The 13,212-nt window shown below is 34.6% G+C and overlaps 1 protein-coding gene across 1 annotated transcript; it reads left to right on the forward strand.

Moving 5' to 3' along the window:
* Positions 1-9,097: 9,097 nt before the first annotated feature.
* Positions 9,098-12,994, forward strand: LOC126992423 (uncharacterized). The gene is made up of 5 exons (XM_050851161.1): positions 9,098-9,149; positions 10,058-11,468; positions 11,626-11,774; positions 11,933-12,320; positions 12,442-12,994. The coding sequence occupies exons 1-5, from the start codon at positions 9,098-9,100 to the stop codon at positions 12,992-12,994; spliced, it is 2,553 nt and encodes an 850-aa protein (XP_050707118.1).
* Positions 12,995-13,212: the final 218 nt, after the last annotated feature.

Consider the following 13,212-nt stretch of genomic DNA (forward strand, 5'->3'; position numbering starts at 1 on the left):
CAACATTCGCGGTCTTCGCTCTAATTTTCATTCTGTGGAACATCATCTCTCCTCCTCTAAACCTCACCTTCTCTTCCTTACCGAAACACGGGTTTCTGAGGCTACTGACAGCAATCTCTACTCTGTTCCCTCCTACTATCTCTATCCTAAATTTCAATCCAAAGCTGGATGTTGCGCCTACGTGCGCAACGACATCACTTGCTCTCGTGCCCACGACCTTGACTCTTCTGAATTTTTCACCATCTGGTTAAGACTTCACTGTCATTCTATTACTAAATACATCTGTGCTGTTTATCTCTCACCTAACTCTACCAACTATGTAAAATTCTTTGACTATTTGAATTCTAAAGTGGAGCACATCTTGACCCACTCTCCCTTCGCTGAAATCTCCATCCTAGGAGATTTCAATGTTCACCACCAGCTTTGGCTTTCATCCTCTTTCACTGACCATCCTGGTGAACAAGCCTACAACTTTGCTATCCTCAACGACCTAGAGCAGTTGGTCCAGCACCCTACACGTATTCCCGACCGTCTTGGAGATCGGCCCAACATTCTAGACCTCTTCCTTACCTCAAACCCTTCTGCTTATTCTGTCAAACTGTTCTCTCCGTTGGGCTCCTCCGATCACAATCTTATTTCTGCATCCTGTCCTATCGCTCCTGTACACCCTCTGGACCCACCGAAGAGGCGATGCTTCTGGCATTTTGCTTCAGCTCGGTGGGACGACCTGAGGATGTACTTTTCCGATTTCCCGTGGAATGATTATTGCTTCCAGGATAGAGACCCCTCTGTGTGTGCTCAGCGCATCACAGAGGTGATTGTCTCTGGAATGGAGGCATACATTCCTCGTTCTTTCTCTACTCCTCACGCTAAAAAGCCTTGGTTTAATCACGCTTGTTCTCGTGCTGTCAATGATAGAGAGGTAGCTCACAAAAGGTACCAGAGCCTTCAAACTAATGCTAACTATGAACTTTACATTTCTGCCCGAAATCGTGCCAAATCTATTCTCCGACTAACTTTCATTAATAGAAAATGTCAAAACCTTGCTTTCTCTAACTCTTCCCGTGACTTCTGGCATCTAGCCAAAAACATCTCCTCCAACTTCACTTCTTCATCTTTCCCTCCACTCATCAGTCCTGACGGCAACACTGCCGTCTCATCTATCTCTAAGGCTGAACTCTTCTCTCAAACTTTTTCTAACAACTCCACTCTGGACGATTCTGGGCATATTCCTCCTACTCATCCCCCCTCTGACTCCTTTATGCCTGTTATAAAGATTCTTCAAAATGATGTTTTCTATGCCCTCTCTGGCCTCAATCCTCAGAAGGCTTATGGACCTGATGGAGTGCCTCCTATTGTCCTTAAAACTGTGCCTCCGTGCTGTCACCCTGCCTGGTCAAACTCTTTCGCCTCTGCCTGTCAACATCTACCTTTCCTTCTTGCTGGAAGTATGCCTTCATACAGCCTGTACCTAAGAAGGGTGACCGCTCCAATCCCTCAAACTACCGTCCTATTGCTTTACTTTCTTGTCTATCTAAAGCTTTTGAATCAATCCTTAACCGGAAGATTCAAAAGCACCTTTCCACTTCTGACCTTCTATCTGATCGCCAGTATGGGTTCCGCAAGGGGTGTTCTACTGGTGATCTCCTAGCCTTCTTAACTGACTCTTGGTCATCCTCTCTTACCCGTTTCGGTGAAACTTTTGCTATTGCGCTGGACATATCAAAAGCTTTTGATAGGGTCTGGCACAAATCTTTGCTTTCTAAACTACCCTCCTACGGTTTCTATCCTTCTCTCTGTACATTTATCTCCAGTTTCCTTTCTGACCGTTCTATTTCTGCCGTAGTAGACGGTCACTGTTCTTCCCCTAAATCTATTAACAGTGGTGTCCCACAGGGTTCTGTCCTATCTCCCACTCTTTTTCTGTTGTTCATTGATGATCTTCTTTCCAAAACGAACTGTCCTATCCATTCCTACGCCGATGATTCCACTCTGCATTATTCAACTTCTTTTAATAGAAGACCCACCCTTCAGGAACTTAGCGACTCAAGGCTGGAGGCTGCAGAACGCCTAGCCTCAGGCCTTACTATTATTTCCGATTGGGGCAAGAAGAACCTGGTGTCCTTCAACGCCTCAAAAACACAGTTTCTCCACCTATCCACTCGACACAATCTTCCAAACAACTATCCCCTATTCTTTGACAACACCCAGCTATCACCTTCCTCAACACTAAACATCCTCGGTCTATCCTTAACTCAAAATCTCAACTGGAAACTTCATATCTCATCTCTTACTAAATCAGCTTCCTCGAGGCTGGGCGTTCTGTACCGTCTCCGCCAGTTCTTCTCCCCTGCACAGTTGCTGTCCATATACAGGGGTCTTGTCCGCCCTCGTATGGAGTATGCATCTCATGTGTGGGGGGGCTCCACTCACACAGCTCTTCTGGACAGAGTGGAGGCTAAGGCTCTTCGTCTCATCAGCTCTCCTCCTCATACTGATAGTCTTCTACCTCTTAAATTCCGCCGCAATGTTGCTCTTCTGAACTTGCTAACTGCATGCCTCCCCCCCTCCCGCGGCCCCGCTGCACTCGACTTTCTACTCATGCTCATCCCTATACTGTCCAAACCCCTTATGCAAGAGTTAACCAGCATCTTCACTCTTTCATCCCTCACGCTGGTAAACTCTGGAACAATCTTCCTTCATCTGTATTTCCTCCTGCCTACGACTTGAACTCTTTCAAGAGGAGGGTATCAGGACACCTCTCCTCCCGAACTTAACCTCTGATTTTGGACACTCCTTTAACCTCTGTTCGTGAGCAGTGAGTAGCGGGCCTTTTTTTCTTTTTTTTTCTTTGCGCCCTTGAGCTGTCTCCTTAGCTGTAAAAAAAAAAAAAAAAAAAAGAAATCTACGTTATTTTATGTGTATTCGTACATATATTTGAAACAAATTTACAGTTTTATGTGTATTTTGCATATTTTTTCAATACAAATTTACCTTATTATATGTGGATTTTGTATAATAATTTTAATACAAATTTAATTATTCAATGTGTATTTTTGTATATGTTTATTTATTAAAATATTCTTTATTTTATCGGTATTTTGCATCTTTATTTTCATATACAAATTTACATTATTTTATTGATATTCTGTTTATTTATTTTGATACGATTTTACAATATTCTATGTGTACTTTGTATATATATTTCATACATATTTACATTATTTAATGTATATTATGTATATATATTTTATGGAAATTTATTTTATTTCATGTGTACTTGTTTATATTTTTTCATACAAATTTACATTATTTTATGTGTATTTTGTACATGTATTTCAATACAAATTTGCCTAATTTTATGTGTATTTTGCATATCTATTTTCAAACAAATTTAAATTATTTTTGTATATTTTTGTATATTTTTTAATACAAATTTTAGTTATTTTATTCGTATTTTGTATATATATTTTCCTACATATATACATTCTTTTAATGTAATTTTGTTTATTTATTTTGATACGAATTTACATTATTTTATGTGCATTTTGTATATATATTTTTCTTCGTATTTACATTATTTTATGTGTATTTTGTATATATATTTTCTTAAAAAATTACGTTATTTTATTATGTGTATTCGTATATATTTTGATACAAATTTACATTATTATTTTATGTGTATTTTCTGTATACAATTTCATTCAAAATTACATTATTTTATTGGTATTTTGTTAATTTAATTCGATACGAATTTAGATTATTTCATAGGTATTTTGTGTACTTATTTTTATACGCATTTACATTATTTAATGTGTGTTTTGTATATATATTTTTATGCAAATTTTCTTTATTTTTTGTGCATTTTTTTACATATATTTTTATAGAAATTTGCGTTATTTTATGTGTATTTTGTAGATGTTTTCTCATACAAATTTACATTAATTTATTGGTATTTTGTTTATTTATTTTGATACGAATTACATGATTATATATGTATTTTGTGTATATATTTTTATACGTATTTACATTATTTAATGTGTATTTTGTTTATGTGTTTTTATACAAATTTACGTTATTTTATGTGTATTTGTATAAATATTTTGATACAAATTTACATTATTTGATGTATTTTATATAAATATATTTCAATTAAAATTTAGCTTATTTTATGTGTATTTTGTATATCTATTTTCATACAAATTTAACTACTGTTTTGTATTTTTGTATATAGTTTGATATAAATTTACGTTATTTTATGTGTATTTTATATATTTATATTTATTGAAATACACATTCTTTTATTGGTATTTTGTTTATTTATTTTGATACGAATTTACATTATTTTTATGAGTATTTTGTATACATTTTTTTATACGTATTTATTTCATTTTGTGTGTATTTTCTATATATATTTTTATAGAAATCTACGTTATTTTATGTGTATTCGTATATATATTTTGAAAAAATTTACATTGTTTTATATGTATTTTGCATATCTACGTATTTAGATATAAATTTACCTCATTGTATATGCATTTTGTATATTTATTTTAATACAAATTTAATTTTTTTATGTGTATTATGGTATACATATTTAAAAAAAAATGCGTTATTTTATGGGCATATTGCTTCTTTATTTTCAAACAAATTTAAATTATTTTATTAATATTCTGTGTATTTATTTTGATACGATTTTACATTATTCTATTTGTGTTTTGTATATATTTTTTTATACATATTTACAGGTAGGGTAGGCGGTGGCCGAAGTGATAGCGTACTGGACCCACATTCGACGCGTGATGGACGACGAGGGTTCGAGTGGCTTAAAACTACCCACATGCTGTCCTGAAGACCACCCATCAACCCGGACTCTAGAGGAAGCCGTCCAAGCGAATCAAGAACGAGTTCCGGGGGGCAGCATGAGCCAATGCAAGATGGCGCCACTATAAAACACTCGCCTGCGCCAGAACGGGCTGGGCCGACCATCAGGCCCCACCTGGAAGAAGCCTGGGGCCGACCATCAGGCCCCACCGGGAAGATGCCTACCGGCGCAATAGGCAACAACGTAAAAAAAAAATTATGTTATTTTATGCGCATCTGTTAAAATATTTTGATACATAATTTACATTATTTTATGTATTTTGTATATATATTTCAATACAAATCTAGTTTATTTTATGTATATTTTGTATATCTATTTTCCTAGAAATTTAAATTACTTTTGTGTATTTTTGTATATAGTTTTATAAAAATGTACGTTATTTTATGTTTATTTTGTCTATTTATTTTCATACAAATTCACATTCTTCTATTGGTATTTTGTTCATTTATTTTGCTACGAATTTACATTATTTATGTGTATTTTGTATATATATTTTTATACGTATTTACATCATTTTATGTGTATTTTTTATTAGTATTTTTATAGAAATTTACGTTTTTTTATGTGTATTCGTATACATATTTTGAAACAAATTTACATTGTTTGATGTGTGTTTTGCATATCTATTTCAATACAAATTTATCATATTGTATGTGCATTTTGTATATTTATTTTAATACAATTTAATTATTTGATGTACATTTTTGTATATATGTTTTTATAAAAATATGTTTTCTTTAATGGGTGTTTTGCATCCTTATTTTCATACAAATTTACATTATTTGATTGATATTCTGTGTATTTATTTTGATACGATTTTACATTGTTCTATGTGTATTTTGTATATATTTTATTTTACATATTTACATTATTTAATGTGCATTTTCTATATATATTTTATACAAACATACGTTACTTTATGTCTATTTGTTCATATATTTTCATACAAATTTACATTATTTAATGTGTATTTTGTATATATATTTCAATACAAATTCACCTAATTTTATGTGGATTTTGTATATCTATTTTCATACAAATTGAAATTATTTTTGTGTTTTTTTGTATTTATTTTAATACAAATTTTTGTTTTTTTATATATTATTTTGTATATTGATTTTCCCACATATATACATTCTTTTATTAAAATTTAGTTTATTGAATTTGATATGAATTTACCTTTTTTAAGGTTTATCTTGTATATATATTTTTATACGTATTTCCATCATTTTATGTGTATTTTTTATATATATTTTCATAGAAATTTACGTTATTTTATGTGTTGTCGTATATATATTTTAATACAAATTTACATTATTTGATGTGTATTTTGCATATCTATTTTAATACAAATTTACCTTATTGTATGTGCATTTTGTATATTTATTTTAATACAAATTTAATTATTTTATGTGTATTTTTGTATATATATTTTTATACAAATATGCGTTATTTTATGGGTGTTTTCCATCTTTATTTTCATAGAAATTTACATTATTTTATTGATATTCTGTTCATTTATTTTGATACGATTTTACATTATTCTATGTGTATTTTGTATGTATATATATATATATATATATATATATATATATATATATATATATATATATATATATATATATATATATATATATATATATATATATATATATATATATATATATATATTTTATTTTTTTTTTATTTTTCCTTAATTTAATGTGTATTTTGTATATATATTTTATACATATTTACTTTACGTTACGTTACGTTACGCTACGTGTATTTGTTGATATTTGTTGACACAAATTTACAATATCTTATGGGTATTTTGTATATATATTTCAAAATAAATTTACCTAGAGTTATGTGTATTTTGTATATCTATTTTCATACAAATTCAAATTATTTCTGGGTATTTTTGTATATATTTTAATACAAATTTTACTTATGTTATGTGTATTTTGTAAATTTATTTTCATTCAAATATATATTATTTTATTGGCATTTTGTTGATTTATTTTGAAAAGAATTTACATTATTTTATATGTACTTTGTATATATATTTTTATACATTATTTAATGTTTATTTTGAATATATATTTTTATACTAATTCATGTTATTTTATGTGTATTTGTATATATATTTTCATTCAAATTTATATTATTTTATGTGTATTTTGTACATTTATTTCATTACAAATTAACCTTATTTTATGTTTATTTTGTATATTTATTTCATTCAATTTTAAATTATTTTATGTGTATTTGTATTTGTATTTAGGTTATTTTATGTGTATTTTCTATATATATTTTCATCCAAAATTCCATTATTTTTTTGGAATGTTGTTAATTTAATTAGATACGAATTTAGATTATTTCATTGGTATTTTGTATACATATTTTTATACGCATGTACATTATTTAATGTGTGTTTTGTATATATATTTTTATGCAAATTTACTTTATTTTATGTGCATTTTTGTATATACATTTTTATAGAAATTTGCGTTATTTTATGTGTATTTTGTATATGTTTTCTCATACAAATTTACATTATTTTATTGGTATTGTGTTTATTTATTTTGATACGAATTACATTATTATATGTGTATTTTGTACAATTTTTTTATACGTATTTACATTATTTAATGAGTATTTTGTTTATATATTTTTATACAAATCCACTTTATTATATGTGTATTTTTAAAAATATTTTGATACAAATTTACATTATTTTATGCACTTTGTATATATATTGCAATTCAAATGTAGCTTATTTTCTGTGTATTTTGTATATCCATTTTCATACAATTTTAATTACTTTTGTGTATTTTTATGTATAGTTTTATACAAATTTACGTTATTTAATGTGTATTTTGTATATTTATATTTATACAAATACACATTCTTGTATTGGTATTTTGTTTATTTATTTTGATACGAATTTACATTATTTTAGGTTTATTTTGTATACATTTTTTAATAGGTATTTACTTAATTTTATGTGTATTTTGTATATATATTTTAATACAAATTCAATTATCTTATGTGTATTTTGGTCTATATATTTTTATAAAAAATGCGTTATTTTATGGGTATTTTGCATCTTAATTTTCATACAAATACATTATTTTATTAACATTGTGTATTTATTTTGATACGATTTTACATTATTCTATTTGCGTTTTCTATATATTTTTTTATATATATTTACATTATTTAATGTGTATTTTGTATATATATTTTATACAAATTTACATTATTTTAAGTGTATTTGTTTATATATTTTCATTCAAATTTACATTATTTTAAGTGTATTTTGTATATGTATTTAAATACAAATTTACCTAATTTTATGTGCATTTTGTATATTTATTTTCATACAAATTTAAATTATTTTTGTGTATTTTTGTATATGGTTTTATACAAATTTAATTTATTTCATGTGTATTTTGTATGTCTATTTTCATACAAATACACATTCTTTTATTGATATTTTGTTTATTTATTTTGACGCGAATCTACATTATTTAATATGTATTTTGTATATATTTTTATACGTATTTACATCATTTCATGTGTATTTTGTAAATATATTTCTATTGAAATCTACTTTGTTTTTTGTGTATTCGTACATATATTTTGAAATACATTTACACTGTTTTATGTGTATTTTGCTTATTTTTTCAATACAAATTTACCTTATTGTATGTGCATTTTGTATATTAATTTTAATACAAATTTAATTATTCTATGTGTATTTTTGTATATGTATTTTTATTAAAATATGCTTTATTTATGAGTATTTTGCATCTTTATTTCCATACAAATTTACATAATTTTATTGATATTCTGTTTATTTATTTTGATTCGATTTTACATTATTCTATGTGTATTTTGTTTATATATATATATATATATATATATATATATATATATATATATATATATATATATATATATATATATATATATATATATATATATATATATATATATATATATATATATATATATATATATATATATATATATATATATATATATATATATATATATATATATATATATATATATATATATATATATATATATATATATATATATATATATATATATATATATATATATATATATATATATATATATATATATATATCCAAGGTTGTCATAGCCAGGAGTGACACTGGGGATAAGCTCCCAGTGCTCATAAAATGCTCCTAAGGCATGCGTCTCCAACAGCCTCTGACAACTGAAGTCCAATTCCTGGCCTGCACGAGTGGCTTAGTCTCTAAGTCCGGCGGAACTGCTTTTACCGGCACGAGAAGGGGCGAGGGCGGGTCTCTGGCGCCCTAAAACCAGACGCTTCGGGTAGATGGGGCTCGACAGCCTGGGAAGGTAAACCCTGATTTCAAACCTCCGCTGCCTTGCGGCCATATCCATTCACGGAAAAGGCTTCAGGAGTAAACCTCGAGGAAAAATCCGGAGTCGGAGTCCCTAAGGCAGTTCGAGGCTGTATACAGCTTCGTCCTGGCAACTCCTGCGGCGTCACTGGAACCAAATGTACTGGCTCTTGCCTTTCCATTGGATCATTTCAGCGGCGTGGAGAGGGGGGATCCACTGCTTGGGTGACAGTCTATCCTCCATATCCATCTACCCAGGCTTTGCGCTCTGGAGAGGACACTCCAGCTTCGCTTCACAGCGTCGAACCAACACGGGAAGCAGCAGTCTACCGGTTAAAAGTCTTCCGCTCGATTGGCGTAGAGCTAGACGCCAGGGGTTGCTTCCGACAGTGGGAGGGGTCATCGCACTCCACTGGGCAGCTACCGCCCGCTTCAAGCTGGGCAAACCCCAGCCAATAAGGTACTGCCTCTCCACGGTCCGTTAGCCTCACTGGGTGCGTGGGGTTTAGGGTGAAAACCGACAGGCGGATCGTCATATGTGCACCAGGCAACAATAGAAAGAAAACGTCTGCCCTAAAGTTGGGCACTTGGAATGTTCGGACAATGACACCAGGCTTTTCTGATGACCTACAGGATATAAATGACGCTCGCAAGACAGCTGTCATTGACACGGAACTGAGCAGATTGCAGATGGACATCGTTGCCCTCCAGGAAACCAGGCTATCAGGATCAGGATCTGTCCGGGAAAAAGACTTCTAATTTTTCTGGCAGGGGAAACCCCCAGAAGAGATCAGAGAACATGGTGTGGGCTTTGCAGTGAAGAACACCCTGCTTGGAACTATAACCCCACCAACAGATGGAACTGAAAGAATCCTGTCACTCCAACTCAACACCTCGGTTGGTCCAGCAACCTTGATCAGCGCTTACGCACCAACTCTCACTTCTTCCACAGAAGCCAAGGACAGATTCTACGATGACCTTAGCTTCACCATCAGCAGGGTCCCAGAAAAAGAGCCACTGTTCATCCTTGGCGACTTCAACGCCAGAGTTGGGGCTGGCTACACCTCATGGCCCACCTGTCTGGGTCACTTCGGCACTGGGAAAATGAATGAAAATGGTCAACGCCTGCTGGAGTTCTGCTGCCACCATGGCCTATGTGTCAGCAACACCTTCTTCGACACCAAGCCGCAACACAAGGTCTCTTGGAGACACCCCCGATCCAAGCACTGGCACCAGCTGGATCTGATTCTCTCCAGACGCTCAAATCTACCAAGCATCAAGCTCACCCGCAGTTATCAGAGTGCTGATTGCGACACTGACCACTCCTTGGTCTGCAGCAAAGTGAAGCTACAAGCAAGGAAGCTGCATCGCACAAAAAAGGATGGCAGGCCCCGCATAGACACCAGCAAGTCGCAAAATAAGGAGAGAGTGGATGATTTTGCACGTATTCTTGAAGAATCTCTTCCAGGTCCCTCCAGCGAAACAGCCTGCGATAGATGGGAACACTTCAGAGATGTTGTTTACAACGCTGCCATTTCCACCTTTGGCAAGAAAACGAGCAAGTCTGCAGACTGGTTCGAGGTTCACTCCGAGGAAATAATGCCAGTCATTGAAGAGAAGAGAAACGCCCTTGCAGCATACAAGGCCAACCCCAGTGAACGAAACCTGCAAGTCCTTCGGTCAGCCCGCAGCAAAGTTCAACAGTGTGCTAGGCGATGTGCCAATGACTACTGGCTCCAGCTCAGTTCGCAGATACAGACCGCGGCTGACACAGGCAACATGAAGGAGATGTATGATGGCATAAAACAGGCCCTGGGCCCAACAAAAAAGAAAACTGCACCCTTGAAATCCACCACAGGAGAGGTAATTCAGGACAGATCAAAACAGATGGACAGATGGGTAGAACACTACTCCGAACTGTATAGCAGAGAGAACACCGTTACGGAAGATGCCCTGAACGCCATCGAATGCCTACCAGTGTTGGAGGAGCTAGACAGAGAACCAACCCTTGCAGAACTCAACGAGGCTCTAGACTCCCTTGCCCATGGCAAGGCTCCAGGAAAAGACGGCATCAGCGCTGAAGTCCTGAAATGCTGCAAGGGGACCATCATCACCGAGCTGCATGAAATCCTCTGTCTCTGCTGGAAAGAAGGTGAAGTGCCTCAGGACATGCGTGACGCCAACATCGTTACCCTGTACAAAAACAAGGGCGACAGGAGTGACTGCAATAACTATCGAGGCATTTCTCTCTTAGCATCGTCGGAAGCTATTTGCTCGAGTTGCACTGAGGAGGCTCCAAGTGCTTGCAGAGGGAGTCTACCCAGAATCGCAGTGCGGATTCCGAGCCAACAGATCCACCATTGACATGGTGTTCTCCCTCAGGCAACTTCAGGAAAAATGCAGGGAACAGCGGCAACCACTCTTTATTGCCTTCATAGATCTCACGAAGGCCTTTGACTTGGTCAGCAGAGATGGCCTGTTCAAGATCCTGCCAAAGATCGGTTGCCCACCAAGGCTCCTCAGCATCATCAGATCATTCCATGATGACATGAAGGGACAGTGGTCTTCGACGGCTCAACATCGGACGCTTTCATCATCAGAAGCGGAGTGAAACAGGGCTGTGTACTTGCTCCAACCCTGTTCGGGATCTTCTTTGCAGTCATGTTAAAACACGCCTTTGGACCCACAACGGAAGGCATTTACCTCCGGACCAGATCGGATGGAAAGCTCTTCAACCTCTCCAGACTCAGAGCAAAATCCAAGGTTCAGCGAAAATGTGTGCGCGACTTCCTCTTCGCAGATGATGCAGCAGTTACAGCCCACTCAGCTGAAGGCCTCCAGCAACTCATGATTCGTTTCAATGAAGCTTGCGATGATTTCGGACTCACCATCAGTCTGAAGAAGACACAGGTCATGGGTCAAGACGTGGATCAGCCACCCGACATCAGAATCGCTGATCACCGGCTTGATGTTGTCCATGATTTTGTGTACCTGGGTTCCACCATCTCAGACTCTCTCTCTCGATGCGGAGCTGAACAGACGGATCGGTAAGGCAGCTACCACCTTGTCCCGACTTACCAAGAGAGTGTGGTCAAACAACAAGTTGTCCGAACACACAAAGATCCAGGTCTACAGAGCCTGCGTCGTAAGCACACTCCTGTACGGCAGCGAGTCGTGGACCCTTCGAGCTCGCCAAGAACGAAAACTCAACTCGCTCCACATGCGCTGCCTGCGACGCATCCTGAACATTACCTGGCAGGATAAAATCACAAACAACACTGTCCTGGAGAGAGCTGGGATGACCAGCATGTTCACTTTGCTCAAGCAGAGACGCATGCGCTGGCTTGGCCATGTTGTCCGCATGGACGATGGTCGGATCCCCAAAGACCTCCTTTATGGAGAGCTGACGGAGGGGACACGCCCAACTGGCAGGCCAAAACTGCGATACAAGGACGTATGCAAGAGGGACCTGAAAGCCCTACACATCAACACCGACTCATGGGAAGATACAGCCTCAGAGCGATCCGCCTGGCGGCAAGCAATTCAACAAGGCCTCCATGTGTTTGAGGAGACCCTCGCCCAGCAGTCTGAGGCAAAGAGACAAAGAAGAAAGGCCCAAAACCCGGCAGACCAACCAGCCTCTATCTTCACCTGTGATCAGTGTGGGAGGGATTGCCACTCTCGTATTGGCCTGTCCAGCCACACCCGACGCTGTACCTGAGTCTTCAACTGGAGCGCAACTCCATGGTCTCCCGAGACCGACGGATGCCTACTACTATATATATATATATATATATATATATATATATATATATATATATATATATATATATATATATATATATATATATATATATATATGTATATATATATATTATATATGTATATATATATATATATATATATATATATATATATATATATATATATATATATATA

The sequence above is a fragment of the Eriocheir sinensis genome, unplaced genomic scaffold (assembly GCF_024679095.1).
Source record: "Eriocheir sinensis breed Jianghai 21 unplaced genomic scaffold, ASM2467909v1 Scaffold458, whole genome shotgun sequence".
Classification (NCBI taxonomy): Eukaryota; Metazoa; Arthropoda; class Malacostraca; order Decapoda; family Varunidae; genus Eriocheir; species Eriocheir sinensis.